The sequence below is a fragment of the Mastigoproctus giganteus genome, chromosome 12, assembly GCF_048544385.1.
Source record: "Mastigoproctus giganteus isolate SK-2022 chromosome 12, ASM4854438v1, whole genome shotgun sequence".
Lineage (NCBI taxonomy): Eukaryota > Metazoa > Arthropoda > Arachnida > Uropygi > Thelyphonidae > Mastigoproctus > Mastigoproctus giganteus.
This window is the reverse complement of record NC_143586.1, coordinates 28,916,884-28,942,687: the sequence shown is the minus strand read 5'-3', so window position 1 is coordinate 28,942,687 and position 25,804 is coordinate 28,916,884. Positions and strand designations below refer to the sequence as shown.

Genomic DNA, 25,804 nt, shown 5'->3' with positions numbered 1-25,804 from the left:
TCAAGAATACATTTTTGTGTATATCTGTTATATACCTAACAGCTCTCTGCCAATCTTATCCTAAATGAATATTATTGTAAGTAGTAGCCAAAGCCTTGCCAATCACTTAATTTATCTAAACAAATATAAATTCACTTAGACACCTAATATTAATTTATAAATATTCCACCCTTTCTGCTCATCACTTCAGTCACATATTTCAGCTATCCTTCAAAGTGGATCTTATCATAAGCTAGATTGTGTATTCTGAAGATTACATAATCAGCCTTTGAAAGAATTCTAGGAAGAGATAACTTCCTTGAACTGTCCTGATGACCATATAAATATAGACATGATTACTGGATAAATTTTAAACATGGTCTGTCTTACATAATACGATAAAGGATGCTAATTGCCAACAGCATCATTGATCACTTGCTTTACATATTCTTTTAATTCAAACATTGCATACCTTTTGGGGCAAAAAAAAAAAAAGTGCCACAATCAGTTTAAAAATAATCTCATACAATAAGTTTGCATTTTAAATAGCATTTCTTAGGAAGCAAAAACATTTATTTTTCATTTTCAAAGAGTTTTTTGAATAAATGTTTGTTTTACTTATGATTTGTCTATGGAATTTAAAGAACTAGGTACAAAATCAATTATGCTCAATAATTTTCTTCATGCAGAGTTAAGTGAAACATGTTGACAGATGAGGCACTCACTACATGCTTTTGTACCATTATTTTATGTTTTAGCATAATGTAAAAAAAAAATTCTCTTCAAAGAGCTAACAAATTAGGTGGTCTTTGTTTTAATACTTTTGCTGCTGTCTTTTCCGATGACATTCATGAACTTAATTAAAAAATTATGAAAATGAGTCATCTAGACTGGTGAAAGCAGAAGACATTTTTGGGATTTCTTCTCACCATGGTTGACTAATTCAGCCATAGTAAGTTACTTCGCTGTACTAGCAAAGGGTGCTTGACAAAAAAAAAAAAAAAATATTCAGCTTCCTTCTGTAAAAATAGTTCTTAAAGTAAAGCAGCTTCCTCTCCAAGTGGATCAGAAACCCCACGATGCACATATACATCATGATGCAATTAACATGCTAATTGTACAATGTACAATAAAATTGTACAATGTCTCAATTATTATTATTTTATTTTATTGAAAAACATAGTAACACATGCTCATGTGTTATCTGGATTCCCTCTAAGTAGATTAACAGTTGACAGTTTTATGAAATTAAAGTGACTAATACTTTCATGCTTGTATTTTGTTTGGCATTTTTCACCCCAACAAAATAAGTTATAATGAAAATAACAAGTGTAAAAAAGTAAATTTTTAAAATTTTTCATTAAAAAATAATTGTTTAATAGTATTGAAATTCATTAGGAAAAGTGCAAGCATTAGTATACCCCAAGGAGAATTTTAAAAAATAATAATAAATAAAAATAATGCTCCCCCACCCAAAAAATTGGTAGGCCTGTCAGGCTACTGTGCCATATTTGTTGCTATTGGAGATGCTCCTACTGTCATATTAAAAAAAAAAAAAAAAATGTGCACTAAAAAGTACCTCAGAGTGTATAACATTCAATTTAATATTTTGTCTTTTTTGCACATATTAAAATGTCTGAATAACATAATATTCTAAAATTCATCAATGAGGTGCAGAAATTTCAAAACCGAACTTAAGTTTGAATGTCATTTTAAATATCAAAATATCACACTTATAAAATATAAATTACTATGAACAAACAAATGGCAATTTCTTAAAACAAAGTAAAAAAGGTTGACATTATTAGACTGAGTATTTATCAAATCATGAACTTACAAAAATTTATAAAGCTGTTCAAATGAAATTTTGTAAAAATTAAGAAGCATACATAATGTATTTTATATTTCAGTTTCCTCAAAATCAAGGCACAATTATTATTCTGACACTTAGTTTTGTAAAATATAGTCATTTAAATTAATTACAGTTGCTGTTATAGTAACTATAGCAATAATAAAAAGACTTCTATGAGTAAAAAAAAATATCCACTAGTTTTAAAAAATAAAGCACACAATAGACAACAAACAGACAAACAACAGCTATATATATCAAATTTTTAGATTAAAGTTTACTCAAAAAATTTGTTAAAATATTTGCTTACTTCCCCTTACACTTCAGTTGTGCAGAATATAAATATTCTGGGAATTTTTTTTGGGAATATAATACCTAGAAACTATCACAACAGTAAAAATAATGCAACAGTCTGACCATCATAGTACTTCACGTGGGTAGAGTGAAACAATGGAAAATGCATTGCAATACTACACTACAAAATTTAAGTTTTATATTACAATATAATGAAATGAGAATTAAACAGATTTGAGGGGAGGGGAAGAAACTTAATAAAAATTTAATATTTGTCCATTAAAAACAATCACTATCCAGTTCTAGATGTCAACAGTAATTATAATTTGAACCTTTTGAAATCAGCATGGGTCGTCATAGCTTCAGACTGTAAGGCATCAGAGTTACAATCAACATTTAAATTTCATTAAAACATTTTAAATAATTAAATTTTTAACATTAACAAGTAGTACAAACGATCTGAAGTAGATGATGCCACTTTTAAGACCAACACGTAACCAATAGTCTTCTTTGTTAAAAGTAATGCAACAATGATTTTTGTAATTACGATATGGCACTAAATATCAGGTTAATGGAATTAAGAAACAGTACAGCGAAAAACAAAAATACACAAAAACTTCAGCATGTGCGGTGGGAGGTATACAAAAAAAAAGAGGAATAAAAAAATTAACCATTAAAAACTAATTTTAAAAATCTGTCTAATAAGAGGATTCTTGAATATACTCAGTACTAATAAGCAATTCAAAAATATACAGTAACTGAGTAATGCCAGCCTGCTTGCTTAAATTGCCCTTCATGACCAGAATTCTCATGATTAGAGAGAGAGATGGCTATGGGGTGGCACATAGATCTGGACCATAAGTCTTGATGATGTTAATGCAAGAACTAAAATAAAAATAATAAAGATGAGATGATCTTGAAACTTTGAGAAAATTAACACCAACACACTGAGCTCGGAAGTGAAGAGCCATTCACTCTGTCATGTTTTCTGAGAAGTGATGATTCACTTCAGATGTCACTTTAAATAGTTTCACACTAAATTACTTGCATTACCATTTCAAAGAGCTCACAGACTGCTCTCATTCATGTTTTCGATATCAATAGCCTGGCCATTCAAATGCCTGTGATGTTCCCTAGCTTGAAGCCTTTCATGGCGAAAATTTTCATAATGGAGTAACTTTGTGACCTCTACAAGATCTTGCATGTGTGTCCTATAAGAAGAACAAAGATATATTTAATTTTCAAAAAAATTAATTATATAAGAATTTATATTAATGTAGAATATCTTTACAGAAATTAAAATATTAATTATATTTACATTAATGCTTGGTTAAAAAACATTTTGACTATCAGTAGACTAAGTTCGCCATATCTGCAAAATGCAGAAAAAGGTGACCTCAGTCTTAAATGCAAAGATAGCCACTGATAAGTGAACATTTTTATGTTTAAGATTTATGAAAATTCACAAATATTTAGTGAAGTAGAAACAGTATAAAGAAGAGAAGAAAATAAACAACTGGTTACAAATTATACACAATGCAATGATCTGTTTATCAATACAATCACAAATATTCAGTTTCCACAGACTGGTACATTACTAGAAAAATGGCCAAAATTTACTCATTGCACAGCACATTATAAATTTTATATAGTCGGACCTCTCTTTAACGAACTTCCATATAGCGAATTTTTCTACTTAGTGAACTTTTTTGATATCCCTTTGGTCATTACATTGAAAATAATTTCCGTATAATGAAGAAAATTTCCATATAACGAACTGATTTCGAGAAATCTGGGTACGCATTGTTTGCACCTCTGGCCTTTAGGCAATAGAGCTGATGCTGTAGAAAGTACAAATTAAGGACTAAAGGTATTAATTCCGCAATTTAGTGGTGCCCGTAAAACCCTGCAGGAGGAAACTGGCCAACCACAGCATGGGATAGAAAAAGATGGAAGGTTGGGAGAAGCCTTTGCCCAGCAGTGAGTCAGCAATGGCTAAAAAGAAGTAAAACCTATACAACCTATAGTCTGCATGGGTAGCACAATGATATCGTCACCATCCACCCCCACACAGGGTGGAAAAGGCTCAGGTTCGAGTCCCGTCAATAACGCGAGGAAATTTAACGGGCTTTTTTAACAAGGCTGAGTTAGTCGGTCTCAGGCATAGATAGCAAGGTTCCCCCCCAGGAACTGGGGTTTTTTCATCCAGCAAAACAGGCAAATCGACCAGAGAACACATGCAATTTACAGACACAAATACGGCTTTATGTATTGAATAATGGGTGACCCTAATATAATAATTTGTATTTTTATACAACCTATATTAAGAAGTCATGCTGGTCAACTGCTATCTATGTGTCCCACAGCTATTAGCAAAGATTAAGGCATATTCCCGATGTGGACATTGGCTCTGGTCAACCTGTTTTCTATTGTAAGCATCCTATTAGAGAATTAGAAGAGTGATTTTACTTTATCCTGGAAATTCATCTGTTGTTTCGAAGAAATGAGTCATCCACACTTACACTAAATTTCACCTGTCTGTTTTTATGGTAGGTACAAGTGGTACCTAAATCAGTTTTGTTTTACTGCTTTGCAAGTAATCCTACAGTGTCTAAGAAGAAACCTTGAGCGTAGTGTGAAAACGTGGAAAGTGCTTAATAGTTAGATTGGGGTGTTAAAAAAAAATGCTTTAAAATTTGGCATTCCTGCCAGTAGTATGTTAATCATTTTAAAAAACTGTGTTTCAATTTTCAAGCTGTTTGAGGAAATGGGACCCAGTCAAGAAGTGTGCAAAATTATGCCTTTGTGAAGATGTAGATGAAGCAGTTTTTAAGTGGATGAAGTTGATTCGGCACCAATACATGCCAAAATCAGGGCCATTAATAAAAGAAACGGCTATGGAGTATGCATCTTTTCTGCCAAGCCAGTTCTGGTTGGTTGGACAAATTTAAAGAACGCCATGGCTTACTCCAAAAAAGTTCTCATGAAAGTGGAGTTGCAATCAAAGAAGACTATACCCATTGGAAAGAAACAGTTTCAAAAAAAAACTATGGAGGACTATGAGCCCAAAGACTTACTCAACGTTGATGAAACAGGTATATTTTTTAAATGTTGCTGAATGAGACACTGACTTTTAAAGGTGTTAAATGTTTAGATGGTAAAAATAGTAAGGAGACAATTACAGTTTTGGTTGGTGCAAATATGGCTGGTAATGAAAAACTGAAGCTTTTGGTAAAGACAAAAGTAAACAACCCTGATGTTTCAAAGGAGTAAAGTCATTAGAGTTGGACTACAACTACAACAAAAAATTTTGGATGACAAGTAAAAAATTTTTGAACAGTGGATTTTAAATTTCAATAGAAAGATGATGAAAGAAAAAAGAAAAATTGTGCGATTGTCGACAACTGCCCTACCCACTTTCACTTGGTAATTTCGAAACTTACAAGCGTGAAGCTTGTTTTCTTCCCTCTGAATACCTAATTTAAACTGGAGCCAATGGAACAAGGATTTGAAAATGCACTACCGAAGGCGTATCTGAAAAAAATTATACTGAGAACAGAAACCAACCAACCAACCTATAGATTCTGTTATAGATTTGCAGATGTGCATATCAGAGTTGGCGAACGTTTGGAGTCAAGATGTGACAGAAACAACAATTACGAATCGTTTTGCAAAAGAGGGTTTTGCTGAAAACACTAATTAACAGTGATGAGAGGGATTAACTGCTACAAGACATTGAGCAATCTTGTGAAGAGTTCCAAGCGAGGTTTGCTCAGTGGAGAAATTGTTCTTGGCAACTTTTTAGGAGTTGATAATGATGTCTTATAGTAGCTGAATATCCGAGTGACTCCAACATTTTGAAGATTATTCAAAAAACTAGTGACAATATCAGCAATGAGTTAGATGAAAATGAGGGAAATATTAAACCTTCCAAACAAGAAATGTTGGCAACATTTGAAACTGAGTCGAGGCCTTCAGTGGGAAGAAAATGTAACAGAAAATATATTTGTGTTTAAACAAATGAGAACATTTTTATGAATGGTGTACAGTAGAATCCAGTATATAACCAAAAATTTTACGATATAATTCTTAAAAGTGTACTAATACATTGTGTGCATCATGTAAGTAATCATTTCTTAATATGTATGTATTAATAAACTAATTGTTTTAAAATGTTAGAAAATTTATTCATTCCCATTTATTTATGATTTAATTTCCATCTTCTACTATATTTCTGAATTTACAGAATTTTTCATTGACGTAAAGGTCATATTTCTTTATAACGAAATTTCTATTTAACGAATTTTTTCAAGGGAATGATCGATTTCGTTATATAGAGGTCCGACTATATATTTTAGTGATTTGTACTGCCACAGTGACTTGAACATGAACACCCACCAGTGTTAATGCATTTAGATGATGATTTTGATTTTTTTTTTTCTTTCTATTTTGCAATTTGTTTAATTCTGTAACTTCATATTTTGTTTTTAATATCAATTTTGCAACTTATATTCCAATATCTTTTATATGACTTATCTAAATATCATTTATGTGACAGTAATATGATCAAAACAACAACATATCAGTTTTAAAAAAAATTAACAATTCACCTGATAAGCATATCCCTGAGATCGGGAAATTCACAATGGGTCTTGTTTTCTATTTCTACAATACCCCACTGAGTCTTGCGACCATATACTGTTCTGCCATTTATTTGGTACTGTTTATCACTACCTACAACAGCAAATGGTATCATATCCTGCAAAATTTTTAAAGCAAAAAAAAAAAAAAAAAAAAAAGAACCATTCAAAAGTTATTGTCTGATTATCAAAAAAGCACTAAAAAATGTAAAATAAGAAAAATACTAAACATGCAATATGATTTAATTAATAACTACTGTTTAATGGATCACATTCAAATGTCCTAAAAAATTCGCTCTGCTCACCATCTTTGTGCTCTTAAGCTTATATCTGGCATTAAATGAGATCCATTTTTTTCAATATGATGCTGAAAATTTTGATGGCTTGGTTTCTCCTGTGTGAAATGAGATTGTAAATATCATTTGAGTATAGAAGGGGCAGCTGATGATTTAATTTGTGGAATGGCACTGCCACCATGCAACCACTCAAGTTTCATCAAACTTGCCAATAAAGTCCATGTCCATGAATACGTTGACACTGTCTGGTAGTTGCAAAGTGGCTTTCAGTTATGTGCTGCAAGTGTGAGCTGTTTCTGGATCATGACTGGCCCACACCTCATCACCAGTCACTATACGACTAAAATCCTTTGCTATGTCTTTCATATTGTGTTAGCATTTCTTTAAGCATTTTCATATAGTTTTGTTTCTGATTAGGTGTCAAATGGTGTAGAATCCAGAACAGATTCACATTTTAAGGTTTCATATGCACTACCACATGAAACTAACATTTTGCTGCTTAGCTGGAGTGTGATTCTCCTGGCTTCATCCAGAATTTCCTGGGAACTTGCAATTTGCTCTGAAGTGCTGAAAGTCCTCACTTGTCCACACCACAAATGTTAGCCACTGATTCTCAACCTTCAATGCACCTGTGCCACTTAAATAGCAGTTTTCATCAAACATCTGTCTTTGTAAGCCTCTACCATTTCTCTCAGTCTCTGCAGTAGTACTCATACCACATTGAACACAATATTGCACAGTCTTCAAATCTTCCATCATGCAGCTCATAAAACAGTTCACACTTACAGTAGACAACTCAAGGCCACTTTGCAACTGCCAGACAACATAATTTCAGAGAACTTTTTCAGAGCAAGTAGATAGCAGTTTGCCAAAACTTGAATAGTTGTATATTGACATTGTCATTCTGCAAATTCAATGATCAGCTTCTGTACACCTACGTATACACTACCACTCCCAAATCTGGCCATACATTTTCTAGGTTTTTATTTTATTATTTTATTTTTTTTTAAAAGAAAATGAGCAATCCAGCTCATCTGGGACAGGACCTGTGGTGTCAATGCAGCATGTGTTCTTACCTAGTTCCTCTACCTAGGGCATATACATGATTGCTAGTAGCCATTACAGGTGAAAGTGTAATTTGATATTTTATGCTTTCTTTTAATTCTTACATTCTTTCTAACAAATATATTTATACTGCTGCATTTCACTTAGGGTGAGTATTTATAAACTTATATACTTATTTGTGTGGTTTTTGTGACAGAATCACAGATACGAGTTATAAATAGTCAATAAGATAATGAAGACTACTGAGTAATAAATTGCACTTTTTGATCGCTGAGAATCTAGCGATTAAGATTTCTGTTTTGCAACTGTGCTTATCTGAAACATAAGAAGCTTCACTTCCATGTGGACAAGGTTGGCCAGTCCAGGGTGCATTCCCTGGGCTGACTAAGAGAGTTTAAGAATTGGAGATTTAGTGTGAAAGTGTTGCAATTACTAACCTTTAGATCCATATTTATATTAACATTGTACAATTTTTTTTTTTTTGTCTCTATCCAGGAAGCTTTGGCGACCCTGGCGGAGACAAGCCAGAGAATAATGGGCAGCCTGGTTACCTCATAGTGGTGTGTGCAGGCAACATGGAGTCCCACCAGGAGCCCTGCAGCCAAATGCCAGGACATACAACAGAACCTAACGCAATATGTCATATAACACACACAACACTTTTCTGGCATTTACAGTAGTACTGTATTTCTTCACAGCACACATATGGCGCAGATGTACGAAACCACAGGTGGTGCCTGATCCTAATACTATGTACAAATTTACAATGTGTGGTTTTGTTTATAAACCCACCTTTTTTTGCAGACATTGTTTTATAATATACACTATAAACATATGACTACATGATCTAGAAGAAGTGTGGGCAGATTAAAGATTTTGAATTAAATGTGAAGTTTTGGAAGACAAAATCTGTTTATGATGTTGACTCTAATATGGACAAAGAAGAATTTATGAAGCAGCTTTGGAGCTAGAAATTTGAAGAGCTGGGGGTCACCAGGGAGGATGCTCTGCAAGCTTTAAGAATTCTTTCTGTTAACAAAGTTAGAAATAAAAGCACTAATAAAGATACAAGAGCATTTATATAAAACAGAATATATAAATTTGAATTAAGAGTTATAACAGTAACTCAATGATATTATTGTATGTCAAATGATTAGGTTGCCAAGTACTGTTGTGGTGAGACTAGTCACTTTCCTAGTAAAAATTATTCTTATAAAGACTAAATTCGGAGAACTGCCTTCTGGCATTAACTGTAAGAATCATGGTTAATTCTGAAACAAGGATTTTAGTTTATTGGATCAGTAGCAACAGGCCAAGGTAGTTGGCCCTGTTGCTACTGATCACTAAAGTCACTAAGTGGAGGAGAAAGATTTAGATATCGCTTTAATATGCCTTATGTATTTGGTAATAAAGTCTGAGGCTACCCTTCTAGTTATCGGATACTGATTTTGGGGCTAATCCACAGGGGGCAATTGTTATTCATAACAAAGATTATTTGGTTATTTATTTTTTTTTTTTTTTTAGGAGCATTAGCAACTGAGGCCATATTGCTCTGGGGATATGTGGTGGTCATTCCCTGACCTTTCTGTATCCTCCGTATTTGGTGGTAACAAAGATTATATGGTTATACAGATTTCTTTGCTCTCTTCTTCTGCATTGGGATGTGCTAGGAGATTGTGAATGAATTGGGGTTTTTATTTTGTTTCAGCATATAGTGCCAATATAGTGATTATATTGAGCCACATATTGATACATGAAGAGTCTGCTTTGCTCTGAGTCTCAATAAATTCTACTCATTATGGCCTCAAATGCTGGCTCTTCATTATGGGATAGCCTGGATCAGGTGAGAGAGATATCCAGCTCAAGGAGTTCTCTTCTGTATTGGGATGGGGGATATTGAATGACTCACCTCAACTCCTGAAAATAGAAAGTTAGTGTTCCTAAATAATAACAAAGATATTGTAATGAAGCTAAACATGAGCCCTGGAAGAATTTCATAAGGAACAAGGGTAATATTGATCCATGGTTGCCTATTAGCTTAATATGGATAAAGTGCAATTTGATGGTGACTCATTCATTTCTGGAGAGTAATCACGTTGGGGCTGTAGATTGGACTCAGTCTATTGGTATTGTGCTTTCTGAGCTTTTCCCTCAGGATGCTGGAGAGAATAACAACAACATGCAGAGACCAATGGTAAGAATGAGTTTTTTATTCACACGAGGACAAGATTTCTTTTTCTGCTGTTGAGCTCAATGCTGCTTTGGATTTACCTTAAAAATAATAAGTCTCTTGGTATTGATTTCCTGGAGGCAAGTATTGCAAAGAAATTTAATAATTTTTATTGTGATTTATTATTGGGCATGTTTTATACATGTCTTGTTGTCAGTGTCTTTCCACCTTATGAAGAATAAGGTGGAAAGACACCACCTTATTCTTCATAAGGTGGAAAGACAGAAGAATTGAAGAATCCGGAGAAGTCACTGAGCAAACCTGGTTCATACAGACCCAATGCATCACTCCCCGTTACGGTAAAAATACAAGCAATTGCTTGTTGGAAGATTTATGCAGAGCTAACAAATCTATGTAATTACAATCAACTAAACAATTTAGTTTAAAAAAAAAAAAAAAAAAAAGGCAGGCAAACAGAAGCTGCTGCATATCAGCTCATTAACTACGAGTATGCTTATCAGGGAAAGTTCACTGACTTTAAAGGATCTTTTGGTGTACTGTGATGGATCATCTAGTATCCTTCACAAGGTTTGATCTGCTAATGCTCCCAGAAACATATATGATCTACAGGAGTTATTTTCAGGATTGTAATATGACTAAAAACTAAGTACTTTGAAGAAACTTAATGGTGGAAAGAGTCTGTTCCCAGAGATCAAATGCCAGGACTTTACGTGGAATTTGACATGAATAGAGCAGAGCATAGATTCTATCACCTATGCTAATTACCTGGTTTTTGTTTTTCATAACCATTCCAGAAAATAACTCTAACACCATGCTTCTAATGCACTTGAACATCGTGCTTCTAATGCACTGATGTTTTTAAAGGAATGGTGATGATACCCACAAGCTGGTTATTTCTGAAAATAAAAATGTCTGCTGTGTCTTATACATCCTCCTTTTGTTTGATCTGGCGATTTCTCCTTGAGATATTGTAAAAACTATTCTTACATATATTTAGGATATTGAAATTTACCATTTTTTTTGAAAAATATCTAATGCTTAAAACAGACAAGCACTCAGCAGATTTGCTTGTGCTGTGTACATTTCAATAGGGACTGGATTAGCGTAGCAGCAGGAGGGAAGCTGACCAAACGGTAATACAACAGGTAGGCCAGTTTTGATGCGGTACTTGTTTACTGAATGTAGGGCTGTACCGAACTTACAGGAGCAGGGGACAAAAGAACGCCCACACCCTAGAACAGTTTCGGACTCCATCAGAAAAGGAAGACTCCAGATCAGAGAGCACACCATGTTCGAGCGGTAAACAAAGTACAAACGGGCCGGCTCGGAAGGCACTCCAACAATTTCAGGGGCGGTGTCTCGAAAGGAAGTGTGACTAAAAGGCAAGTAGTAGCGGACAGTCCCAGATAAAATTCTAGTGATGATGTAGTGCCCAGATGCTCTCATCACAAAGAAGGGAGCTCAACCTACCAGACACGGGTCGGGACGACGTAGAAAAAAAAATGAGCAAATGAAATTAAAGAGAGATGGAGGACTACCAAATGACTGGACAAAAAATAAGGAAGGGAGTTTGAAACAAAAAAGTGATGCAGGGAGCAGACGATAGCGAAGCCCAAGAGAGTCAGAGTTCCGATACCGGAAAGGAAAGGATCCGGAGGAGAGTCCCGGGGACAGGCGCAAGAGAGTGGCGGAAAGATATTTTGGGAGTGCGGGAAACGCGTACGGAAAGTCCGATCATGATAGTTTAGTGGGTAAAGATAATAGCGAGAGGCAGAATGACCTGGAGAAAGTCCCGAGTGTGGGAAGATCGACGTGGAAGCAGAAAAGAGACGTAAGCCTAGCGGATCAGAGAAGAAATCGGAGAAGAGGCACCCTCGAAAGACCGGAAATCAACTACTCTTCCAGGTAGAGTCGGAAGAAACCAAGTAAGTCAGTTTAGAGAATTTACTAACGAGAACTGTGTTATAAAGAAATCCAAGGGAGAAAATTGGACAGGACAGTTTGAGAAGTATTATAACATGATGACTACTATATTGTAAGGATAAGAATAAGATATAATAGAAATATAGAGAGAAAGAGAGTGAGTGAGTACATTACTTATCTGTGATTAGAGGTATTGATAAGAAACTTAATGAATGTGTTAAAAGTAAGAGTTGGTATCAAGAATTGTCTAATTGCTATTAAAGGAGTGAATTGTATTCAGTAGAAATTTCCTCCATAGAGTATGTAAGAGAGAGTGAAAAATTATTAGAGTTATTCAGTATATGTTGGAAAGGATATATATGACCATATAAAAGTGTGTAGGATAGAATATTTAAGATTTTGTATTGAGAACATAGTGGAAGTTATGAGTTGTTTAAGAAGAGTGATTAAGGGGGGGACACCATTTCATGTATAATAATAATTACTGTGTTGTAAAATTTTGATATCATGAATAACTTAGAATGTGTAAATAATTGTTGTACAAATGGTAAATAAATCCTTGTTATGTTAATATCCCTGGTTTTGTCTTAATAGACTGACACCTCAGAGCTATAGTAATTAATGAGAACTATCTAAACAAGGGAAGCTAGTATAAAGAGAAAAAATAATAAAATAAAGTCCTCAGTACTTGGATCTTCTGATTAACAAACAGGATAAAATTAATGGAAATAATATATTATGCAGCAGGTAGCATGTGGGCCTTGAAAGGGAAGTGAGGACCCCCTTGTTTAAAGGAATAAAGAAATAAAAACAACAGCCTTTAAGGTTCCAAGGTAAAGGGGGAGAGAAATAAGCTAGGAATAGATATAAGAATATAAATATATATAAAGTTAATAATTTATTCATCCCCCCCCCCCACAATGTTTGTCAGGTCAAATATGCAGGATTGTGCTTACCTAGAAGAAATTTTTTTATGAAAAATATTATTCATCTTAAGAATAAAATTAAATAAAATAAAATATTAAATAAAATAAAAAATAAAATTAAAGCACTATATACCAATGCCAAACTCAGACTGTGGCTGAATGTATGCCATACTGTTATTACAGTTGAATGGAGAATAAAGTGGCAAAGTTTAAATATGTTATATGAATGTTTATTTGTCCCTATTATAACTTATGCTTCTACAGCTTGGCATACAAGAATAACTAATGTAGTAATTAATAATCATTTGTTATCGACACAGATATTTCCTCTTCTGAGCATACGTAGTGCATGTAGAACTATTTCTACCAACACACTACAGGTTTTGGCCAGCAAGATACCATCTGATTTGCTTGTTATTTGAACACCTCATTAATTGGACTCTCCCAGGAGGACTTGGGAGTCAGGTCACATACAGCTGGCAGAATCCATTGTAACAGTTTTCATATCAATCAGAATAAGAGGCAATTAAATGACGAAATGATTCATATATGACAAGAAAGCTGGAACAATTTCATAACAGAAAAGAGACTTACCTTCCTGCCTCTTGTGACATCAGTTAATTATAACAGCAAATCCTGGTTGCAGCTTGGAATGTATGGATATTTCCTGGTGACCAGTCATGGTCTGAAGTTCAAGTTAAGAAAGCTGGGGTTGGCAGTTGATGATAGGTGACCTTATGGAAAACCTGAGTCTGGCATTCATGTCATGCTGTATTGTGAAAATTGTGGATTTAAGAGCAAGACTGGGGAGTGAGGCTTCTCTAACAACTCAACAATTCATTTAAGTGTTATTTTGTTAAGAGAGTCTTTCAACAAAGAGCATTAATGGTTTGACAGTAGTGCGCCTGCTTTTTCACATGTAACCTCATGCATTCAATATCTATTCCCTGCTTGAGGGCTAAGTAGTGCTTTCTCCTCTCTCCGAGACTATTATATTTATTGTTTGATAATTACGTTGCATTTTAGTAATTATAGTTTAATTTATTTATCTACAAAGATTTGCAAGTTATGTGCTTCTTGCCCAATTGGTGCAAATACTATGTAAAAGTATGATGGAAAGAGAGGTCCTAATAAAGATTTATTTTTAAAAAAAATCTGAGAAGCAGGAAATTTACTTCTTATACTGGCCATGCAGCATACTAGAGCTGACTGTATAGGATACAGATTTCAACTCAGAGCCATACTTTTTTTTAGTGTTCTGAACACTAGGAAAATCTGTTAGGCCACAGGATTGTGTACTGGTATTCATAGTTAAGATTAGTAACTCACTGATGGACCACAATGAATTACCAGAGTTTTTGGTCTCCCACAATTTTTGCAAGAAGTATTAGACTAATGAAATGCACACAGCAAGCAAGCAGAAAACAACTTTTAGATTGCTGATATTTGATGATAAGAAAGCACTCAAACCTAAGTTGGTTTAATTATGTTTATTTCTGATTTGAAAATACATACATAATGGAGTCAAATGTTTTGTGGTATTTTCTTACTACTTCTTCAGTGACAGCTCTTTGCAATATCATCATCACACAAGGCCACAGGAACTTGTGACCTAAGTGATCTTTTGTGATGATGACGGCGTAAATACAGCCATCAATGAAGAAGTGGTAAGAAAATACCATGAAATGTTTGAATCCATTATGTACACATTTCCAAATAAGAATTACTTTATTTATACTGGGAATAAAATACAGAAAAAAGAACTGTATAAGTAAAGTACTTACACTGGGAATAAAATTCTAGCATAATAAATTTAAAAATATGATATTGATAGAAGTAAAACGTAAATAATAAGCCTATTGAAAGCTTCTAGCAATTTTGCTTTCAACAGCCTGAATATTCATATACTGCAGGCTGCTTATATTTGGAAGGGCTCTTGTAAAATCACAAGGAAATAATAAAATATTTAATTTATACTTCAGAAATACATTTTGTATGCTTGGTCAAAATTTGTTAAATATTTTAGGTTGCTTGTTACCTGACTGGCATGGCTTTTCTTACACATCTTTTAGCAGATGATAGATTTTGATATGTTGTTTTTTATTTTTGTTATTATAGCTTTTACTATTCCCATGGTTTACAGGACAACACTAAAAGAGTGTGCTACTGCACTCACGCTCCAGACCACTTGGCTACGGAGGCCATTTTTTTAATACAGTAGAAGCCTTCTTATATAACAGAAATACTTCAGCCCCAGTAGTTCATCAGTTAATTGAAAGAGTTGGTGAAAGCATGGAGTCATTAAAAAACAGCACATGCATACCTTAAGAGTTTAAGGTATGCATGTGCTTTTTTTACTTTAAGCATATATTTCATTCATTCATTCTTTGCCATAAAATCAGTTTTCATTTCATGTGATGTTTATAAAAAGATGGGGCATAACTGCTCCATTTTTTTTTATAGACATCACATAGTTTACCGTTGAATCAGGCTCAGGACCATGCAAACAGGGAGTACACTGGATGTCACACATCTAGAACAACACAAAACGGACCTCCAAAACATTTTTATAATAGAGCTATAACAAAAGAAAGGGGAGGCACAAAATTGACCATGAATCTGAATACCACTGCATGGTCCCAATCAGGCTGTGTTGTTCAATATAACCTTAAGGTAATTAAAGTAATTTAAGGTAAATCTAGGTATTTTTGGCTGTGGAAAAGTCCATTGAATCCATTGTATGTTTTCCTTGCTATAAATCTTTGGAACCTTTAATTTGCCTAAAATCAGTTAATAAAACTATGTTTTTTGTTATCTTCTTGTAATCAAGGCTTACATTAGCATCATCAGTCTCAGACTGGAGTTTTCTCCAAGATTAAGTAAATATTGAAATCCATGCTAGTACTATATTGTAAATACATCTTTGATGTTGATTTAAAGAGCACCACTGATAACTTTTAACAATTCTATAAGATGTATATTCATGTCTTTTATATACAGCAGGCCCCCGTTATAACGCGGTTCGCTTTACGGTGATTCGCTATAATGCTGTTCTTATATTATAACCCGTATCTGACTATAAAGCTGTCACAGATCACTATAACACTCTTTTACAGATTGCATTTTTGGCATATTTAACGAAATCGTTTCATTTGATGGAGTCAATAGCTTGAGAATGAATATAAAAATATGGTTAAAACGTTTCCCACGCTGACTTGAGAAATATTGCCACGCTCAGTGAAATTCTCTCGTGCGCTAATTTAATTGCAGTACAGTAACTTGTTATGTAGTTCCGAGATTAACATTTTAAAAAATGATCAAGTGTATTGCTTGTAATATTTGCGTATATGCATTTATCCGAAGTCTAGTCATCAATCAGTAAGGTATTAGATATCATGCGTAACGGACAGTTTATTTGAACATTGTATCATAATTAATGCAACCAATGCAGTTACATTTTCGAAGAGTTAATAATGGTCAATAAGAATGAAAAGCAACAACGTCTGGGCGCAGTACGAAGACTATAAATGTAAGAAAAATACTACTGAATTTGAAAATTAAATTAGACATTTTGAAGCAAATCGATTCCGGTCAAAAACAAGCGGATGTGTGCCATAATTTAGGACCTGCAAGTTTAACTGTAAGAACAATTATAAAAAAATAAAGAATTAATTTTAGCAGTGGGAAATATAGCTGTTCCACTGCAAGCAACTAGGACTAGGCCGGCTATTAGGATTGAAATGGAAAGACTAATTTTATTGAAGATAATACCCAATGCAGAATTCAGTTAAGTTAAATATTATAAATAATAAAAAAAGAGAGAGGGATTAATTAGCCTATATGATCATCTGAAGAAAATAAAAAAAAAAATAAAAAAAATTGGAACCATTTAAAACTAGTAAGGGCTGGTTGAATAGATTTAAAATCCAGGGAGAAGCCGCAAGTGCAGATCAAGGAGCTGAAACTTTCAAAAAAGAACTTGTTAAAATTATTGAAGAGGGATATTGTGTGTTATACTTCTCAACAAGTTTATAACATAGATGAAGCAGGACTTTTGTGGAAACGAATGCCTAAAAGAAGTTTCATATTGAAAGAAGAAAAAAACATGCCAGGTTTCAAAGCGGCGAAGGATCGGTTGACTTTATTGTTGTGTGGTAATGCTGCGGGGGATTTAAAATTAATACCCCTTTTAGTTTATTTGGAAGCGGGCCAAAGTTCAACCCAAAATCGACACATTTTTCATGATTAAATTCATCAATTAAATTAAATCAATTAAATTCATTATTTTAATTGGAATTTTAAGTTTAATTTTGATACTTAAGTAGTTACCACATAATTATATACGTTTGTAATGCAGAATATTTTATATGTACAAATATTTGAATATTAAATATTTTGACCGACGTTAGTGCATCTTTTCACTACCGTTTATTATTGATTAGGAAATATCTTATGGCACCGACCGCAACTCACAAATACATGTTACCTTATGGGAATGCGGCACGGCGCTCGCTTAGTGCGGATTCACTTAGCGCTCTGTTTTTCCGGAATGAATTATCAGCATTAAGTGAGGGTCACCTAGGGATATCAGTGCGGATTCACTTAGCGCTCTGTTTTTTCGGAATGAATTATCAGCATTAAGTGAGGGTCACCTGTATATATTTTTTCAAAACTGAACTTAAACTTCACCCTACGTTTTCTCTTCAGCTATTCTAGAACAACTTATGTAGATTAAGGATGTCACATTGGTGGTAAAAACATAGCCCTTATATCTTCTTCAAGTTCCTTACAACTGAAAAGGAGTGTTATCTAAAGAGAGAGCAGCCAGTTTCAGGCAAGTTTATTTTTTTCAAATGTTCTTTACAGATAGTAAAGATCCATGAAAAAAACCATTCTCTAAATAATGCAGAGTCCATCCGTGTTGATTTTTGTAGTAACAAACTGGTAAAGATGAATAATTTATATTTCTAAAAGCTCTCAGATTAGTTGATTTACCAACAAAAAACAGCAATTTGTGAATTCCAGTTGCAGTGCTGCAAATCACTTGCAGCACTGTATATAAATTCTCTGGATTTTTTGTAGGTAATTTATAATTTAGAACCGTTTCATCTATATTGTAGAATTGTTCTCCAATATATTTTGCTATAGGTGAATTTAAATCTGCATATTTTTGAGCAGCAGGGCTGATTAACAGATAATCTCTTCCTGCTAACACTCAATATGCAAATAATATGGAAATTCTTTCTAAGGTTTAAGCCATCCGTCAACTTGCTGAAAATCTTTCTGCTTGCACTGTCTTCTGATTTAGAAAAGACCAAGGCCTTTTGGTTTGATGCTGCTTTTATTGGTCTACTGACTGAAGTTCCATCTCATCCTGCTTGCATAAACTACATCCATAATGCATTGTCTGATATCCCTAATTAATTTTGGTTTCTTTAAAATGTAGCAAGAACTTAACTACCTTTGTGAAACAAACTAAAATCAAAATCCTTCTAGATTTTTTTTTCTAATATTTTATAGTTTTCTTGTGCATACCTAATTGAACAGCAATATATATATTTTTTTAGAAACTCACCTAAGTCTTTCCAGAGCATCCAACTTGGTTTTCATTGAAACAACTTTCTTTTCTCATTCGTATTTCACTAATTTACATAATGATGTATTTAATTACAATAACAAATAATTTTACTGCTGTAAACATATATTTGGAGAAAACAACTGATCTCTTTGGAAGTATATGACTTAACAGGCAAATGCAGTGTACTATGCTAGCCTACTAGCTGTAAGCATATTGAACTAGGGCAAGTGGCAGTGTGCCATGGGCATCACAGATGGCATATTTTAAAGAGAGAAGGGGTTAATCTGGCAAGTTGGTTAAGAAGAGGTCGATTAAGAGGGACTCTACTGTATAGCAGAAGGTATGTACGTTCTCTCAATCCTATTTCTGAAAATGTTCAACTGAAATGCAGTAAACTTTGTGCGAGTCCATGGTTATCAAAGTTTCATCAAGACATATGCATAACACACCTTTTTAACAAATTATGCAATGTTTTTCCTTTGCTTTTTCACAACAAAGCCAACAGATGTAGCCAAATATTAAAAGTATATTGGCAATAAGAGGCATTTTTTATAAGCTAAAAATAAAAAAAAAATAAAAATATACAGAGAATACCCTCTTAGTGGTCTATTATTCTCCACTAATTTACAAACATGACCATCTTGCACCATGTATTCTCAATACTCCTCTGGAAGGTTTTCTGTTCATGATCATATTAGAAAAATTGGTAACCAGTGGTGTTGGTAACCTCGTAATATTATAGAATATCCATTTTGTATACAGTAAACCCCCGCTATTTGCGGTATCTGTATTCGCGATCGCTGATTTAATATAAAATGAAACTTTAAAAAATGTGAATTTTAAAGCGCCGTGAATATTTTCCACCATAAAAAAACATGGGCATGGCTAAAATTATCTTTCCCGGTCAAAACAGCGCTCAGTAGATGGGGGGGGGGGGTGACAAAATCGCGAGCGTGGATGTTTCTCACTAATCCTTGTTCAGTATGTGTTATGCGCTTGTCGTGGAAGGTTTGGTCGTTTGCTTTTAATTTATATGCTTATAAATTGAATACATTTATCAATTTATAAATTGTGCTTACAAAAGTGATAAATCTACCATTTTTGCAGTGTAAAACTGACTTTTTCGAGTGTGTTAACGGAAGAAAGTGACTTTATTGTGGACAAGTTCTTTTTTACCCGTACAAAAATATGGCTACGAATAACAAGGGAAATGTGAAAATATCAAAGTAGGTGATGACATTAGTGAATAAAATTGAGTTATTAGACAAAATTTCTAATGGTGAAAGTGTCTCTTCAGTGGCAAAACATTATAAAATCAATGAGTCACGGTACGATCAATCAAAAAATCAGAAGAAAAAATCCGCCGTAGTATCCGTGAAAACGCGCTAATTGCTTCAAAAATTTGCTCTGTAACTCGTGATGTTAAATTAGAAAAAAATGGAAAAGGCTTTAAATCTGTGGATAGAAGACCGAACTCAAAATAAAATTCCGTTAAGTTCACTCATCATTCGTGAAAAGGCAAAACTCCTTTATCAACACTTTAGCAAAACTGGTGATAGCACTGGTGGGATAAGTTTTTTAGCTAGCAAAGGAGCTGGTTTGAAAGATTTGTTTGAAATTTCTAATAAATATTACATTTAATATTAAATTGTTTCTTATTTTCATTTCGATACCTTATGCTTGCATTTCACTATGTACTGTCTATGTACATAGCCTATGTACATATTATGAAGGTACATATAATACATACATAGACAAAATTATAGACTAGTTTTTCTTATATATTTGATACTTTGGAACAGAACCCCTTTATTACTATGGGAGCCATAACTCAGTATTCGCAACATTTCTCAGGAAGGTAACCCCCACGAATAGCGGGGGTTTACTGTATTTTATTCAAAAACATAAAAAAAAAAAATGTTCTGCCAAGAAATTATGTGATGGAGAAAAATGGATGTAATTTTTGAACTTAGCCTACACAGATTACTAGAGGAAACAAGCCAGATCCAAAATTTTCTGAATTTGATTGAGCAACTTGCATGCAATTTCATTAAAAAATCATAGGGGAAGAGAACTTAAAATTGCTAAAACTGCAGAGATAGAAGGATCCGTTGCTTTTAATATTTGATAAGACTTAATTTTTAAGATGATGGTTGTAAATGTGGAAAATTTATATTTTATGTATAAATGTATAAAATATACAAATGTATAAAATTTGTATTTTATTCATATATTTTATATATTATATATTTTATTCAATTCCCTGAACCCCACTCTTTCAGCCATCTTCTCAGAACAGTATTATGCAATTGCCATAGAACTATTTTGCTGTATTCCTAGTTGACTGTTTGGCCATGTAGGACAAATTCGTAATGAACAATTACCACTACTACTACTACTACCTGTTAGTCAAAAAATGCAATGGGCATGACCTTCACATTTGATTAACATTGTCTTGGTATTTTTGGGTCTTGGAGAAAGTGGACTCTTCCACTAAGAGGGCTGGACCTTAGCCACACACCCACGATTTATTGCCAGTAATGATGGAAGAAACAAAGTGTGGGTCAGCAACAGCACACTGATATGACCTGCAAGAATCACAGCTTTGTGATTAGTGAGAATTTGAGACACAAAATTTAGCTGAAATGCTTCAATCCCTAAATCCTGTGTTAAAATTGAAATGTCTCATAAGAAATAACAATTCCACTAGCAACTTTGTGAATAGTTAAAAATAGTTCCACGTCAGATCACAAACACAAGAGATTGACTCATTGATTTTTGAAGTTGAAAGGTGACCAGAACAAAAGAACAGCTTCAACAGCAAAACGGTCATCTTTAAACTTTGTAAACCACTGAAACATCTTTGAAAAACACATAGTATCTTCTCTGAAAGCTGTTTGTTGCAAATTCATTTCTCAGTAAAACCGTTTTTAACAGTTTGTTGCAAATTCATTTCTCAGTAAAACCACTCATTTTAAAATATAACAGCATGTAAAGCATCTTTGATTCAACACATGCTAATTCAGACAGACTACAGCTAGACTGGTGATCATATCTAGATAAGTCACCAAACATGTTGCAACAAATTTCAACTTACTAAAACACCACAATTTCAAGACAGTCAGTCCCTAAAATTCTTGATCACACTGTAAAATCTCATAAGAAAGTCATATTTTGTTAATGACAAGGAAAGTTTTCAACTCTCACCCTGATTTTATTATTTACTGTCATCTCTTCAGAATCTTCTTCAAGTTCTTTCATTGGATAAACATTGATGCCATTATTGTTCAAGTCTTGCTTAATCTATAATAAAAATTGAAATCAAAATACACCAATTATATTACAATTAACATTATAAAAATATTATAATATGGAGGGAGGGAAAGAAAGTTTTTCTAAGAGTCTATAACTACTAAAAATAATCTGAGCAACATTATGTTGGAAGTATTGATAGTAGACTAACAAACCAGAGTTTGCACATAAAAGCACCACACATCTCATACAGCGAAGGAAATCACAACAAGTTAACTCATTCTTAACCTTCAAGTAAGTAGCATTTCCCCATAAAGAGATGTATAAGGTGAAGACAAAAGTCCTCAGTCACAATTTTGAGATATGTTCAGTGTGTTCAGTCTGTCTGATCCCATAAATGCTATTAAATCTGTCCTTTGATGAGCTGCAATTTCATCTTAGGAACAAGAAGTCATGAGGTCAGGTCAAGGGAACACAGATGATGGGGAACCACAACTCATTTGCACCTGGTCAAAAACTGCTCTACAAGTAAAACTATGTGCATTAGCACATTGTCATGATGAAGCAACCAGTCTGATTTGACTACTTTATCAGACATTTTCTCCTAACGTCTCTCAAATGCCTAAGGACCCCTAAGCAGTACTGCTGACTGACAGATATAAATTCTAGAAGAACAATTTCCTCACTGCCAATAAACATAGCAACATGTTTTTCACACAGTCCAGCCTAGTTCACACCATATGGTAGTGGACTGTTCTACTGGGAAGACTACTGCTCTTTTTTTTTTTTTTTTTTTTATCATAATCATAAACTCAACTTTCATTTCCCATTCTCACCTGACAAAGGAAGCTGTTGTTTTTGACGTGATCCAGCAGGTCACTGTGCCCCCCTTCAAAGAAGTCACATACAGATAGACAAGTTTCTCTTTTCTAGTGGTTGAGATGAAACACAAACTTGCACAAACTACTGTATGTGCATGTTCAAAACTTCCATTAAAATACACTAGTTAGTATGTTTCATATGATGGGACCCAATATCCTAGCCACATCATTAGCAATATGTCATCTGTCTGACTTGAGGCATGTTTTCCTGCTGGATGTGATGAACAACCTGAACACTCCAAATCTTCAACCAACATGTGACTTGAAAATCTGAAAAACACTGTTATATCCTCTTGTAGCATCAACACCAAATACTGTTTTTAGCAATTAAAAAAGTCTCTGAAGAGATTTTATCAAGTTTAAAGCAAAACGCAAAACTTGATATGCAAACTCCTTTCCCCTTAACATCAGTACTCACTAGTCAAAATGTGCATACACTTAAACAGTGGTTACGTAACAATGCAGCATATGATAATGGTGAAACTTACCAGACTAACTCAAAATGAAGAAATAAAATGTAACCAATGGCACAAAGCTGTATTACATGCAGTCCACTTCCCTAACCACCAGTCCAGGAATATTTGGCTAGTAGCTATATACTGTTTCATAGTATGAGGCATATGATGCTTTTATAAGCAAATTTTGATTTCCTATTAGTACAGATTACTGTATTTACACCATTTTCATGATAGTGATATATCTCTGTTGCTTGAGGCTTTTTAGCTTTAAAATTATAGTTTAGAGCTGAATTTAAGTGAATTTAAATCACTTTATCGAACTCATCACAAATGTGTTTTCTACTATTACAACAAAGGTATCAAGTTACCCACCAATGGAAGACAATGATCCCCGCAGCAGACAGTCCAAGTAATGGCACTTGCTAAGAGTAAATAGCATATTTCTCTTTGTGAAGTGCTGCTTACTTGAAGATTAAAATAGAATAGCTCACTGTGACCTGCTTCATGTGAATAATGCTTTTATATGCAAAATTCAGTTTGCCATAGCCTACACAGAGAATAATGTATCTGCATCACTTGTATATCTTCCACAGTTTGAAAACTTTTAATTCCAAAACTAACATTATTTTTATAATCATGCCTAAAAATATAAAAACATTACCCATTTTTTTGTTAAACCACTACCTTATTAAAAATCTGGCATTCTGAAAAATGATCTGCTTATTACACAACTTATTATACTATTAATAAACACTGTTTACCTTTTGGTGCTCTTGATTTGTTAAATTTAAGAGATCATGTCATTAACAATCCATTAAAATGGATTGTTAATGACATGATTACATTTTTTATTACATTACTTATTACATTTCTTTATATGAAATGTCACAAGTCAAATTTAAGGGATCACCAGTGAAAATCACATCAGTTGCAAAAAATAAAGTTGCCAAAAGAATAAAAAATTATAGTAAAAGAAAAACATCTGCATTACTATCCAGAAAATTTTTAATATTAACACTACTGGTTTAAAACTGCCTTTTTGACAATCTGATCTTTCATTTCTTTAATAAAAACAACAAATAACTGACATCAAGCAAACAGGCAAAACAGTACAAATTTTCTGTTACTGTTTCCGAAGTTATTTCAAATTAACTGTGAGAATTAATAACTGTAAAGAGCACACAGCTCAAATAATTTGACTATTATACTTAAATATGTATATGGTCTGTGAAAGGCATTACGTAGGAATTAATAATTAAATTGTAAAAATAGATTCCTTCTGTGTTTGCATATTAAATGGTGTATTGTTTGCTAACCCTATCCCAGAGATGGAAAAAAAAAAGGGTTTTCCTTCCCAAAGACACATTCAATTAACTAAAAAACTGATTTTGAAATTTCAGATCCACTTTGGGGTTCCATTCTCAAGACAAGTTGCTATACTATAGAGATAACTGTCCTCTTTTGAAACAGGAACTCACACAGCCTGGCTCATTATATTTTTCACAAAGAATCAAAATTTGAAAATCCAATGTTGTCTAGAGATAAGAATAATGAAAAGTTACTTTGGGTTGTTGTTTCTTTCTTTTTTTGTATCAACTACTTTTTGTCTTAGTTCACCAGTTCATGGAGTCTTGATCTTATATTATGTCCATACAAGTATGTGTTCATGGACCGATATGCAAATTGAAAGACCTGAAATAATTCTTAGAAGGCCACTACTCCTCCATCTGAGAGTGTTTTTTTCTTTCTCAGCAGCTTGTGCAAACAGATTTATGCATTACACCTTATATCTTCAAGGTGTAATGAGATAGCATCACAAGATAACCTGTTGTTGAGACACATCAATTGCTGTCCAGGGTTGTGATATAGTATTTAAGGACTTGACCACTATTGACATTTTGCTTAGACCATAATGGCCTCCTGGAGGTGTGGGAACCTATAGAAGTCTCATCCACTCTCTATCAATATCTATTATCCAATAATAGATTTTTGCACATACTGGAAATTACCAAATTTTTCCTCTTCCCCCCTCCTACACCAAAATTTACTCAAATTACTCAAAATTTTCTACATAATACATAAATTTAGTATATTATGAAACAAAAGTCTTAGAAAAATTTATCAAACTTACTCTTTGCTTGAAAGCTGACCTTTCCTCAACTGTAAGAGTATCGGCTTTGGAAATTATGGGAACTATGTTAACACACTTATCCAATCTTCTCATAAATTCAATGTCTAAAGGTGTTAATCTGAGAACAAAATATTAAGATGACCATGTTATACCTAATCACTACAAATAAGACTTCAGTATACTAGCAAAAACTGTAGTAAATCAAATCTGGCCACATATATATTGAAATAATTGTAATAATATACATTGAAAATGAAAGTTTCAAAGAAGCTGGAATGATATAAAAAAAAAATCATTTTATCTGGTTATATCAGTTATTACTCTAAGATAGAAGCTCACAA

The 25,804-nt window shown here is 33.5% G+C and overlaps 1 protein-coding gene across 3 annotated transcripts in view; it reads right to left on the bottom strand.

The window, feature by feature from the left end:
- Positions 1–2,200: 2,200 nt before the first annotated feature.
- The window catches only part of LOC150076824 (neuronal-specific septin-3-like), a 167,145-nt gene continuing 143,541 nt past the window's right edge, over positions 2,201–25,804 (bottom strand). For 2 of the 3 annotated variants that reach the window (XM_090386716.1, XM_090386718.1), the window contains 4 exons: positions 25,464–25,581; positions 21,949–22,044; positions 6,733–6,881; positions 2,202–3,333 (listed from right to left, as the gene is read on the bottom strand). In XM_090386716.1, coding sequence (XP_090242842.1) covers positions 3,189–3,333; positions 6,733–6,881; positions 21,949–22,044; positions 25,464–25,581 — 508 coding nt within the window. In that variant the 3' untranslated portion in view covers positions 2,202–3,188. Of the gene's footprint in view, positions 3,334–6,732; positions 6,882–21,948; positions 22,045–25,463; positions 25,582–25,804 lie in introns of all 3 variants that reach the window. The other variant, XM_090386717.1, reaches the window with a different exon arrangement.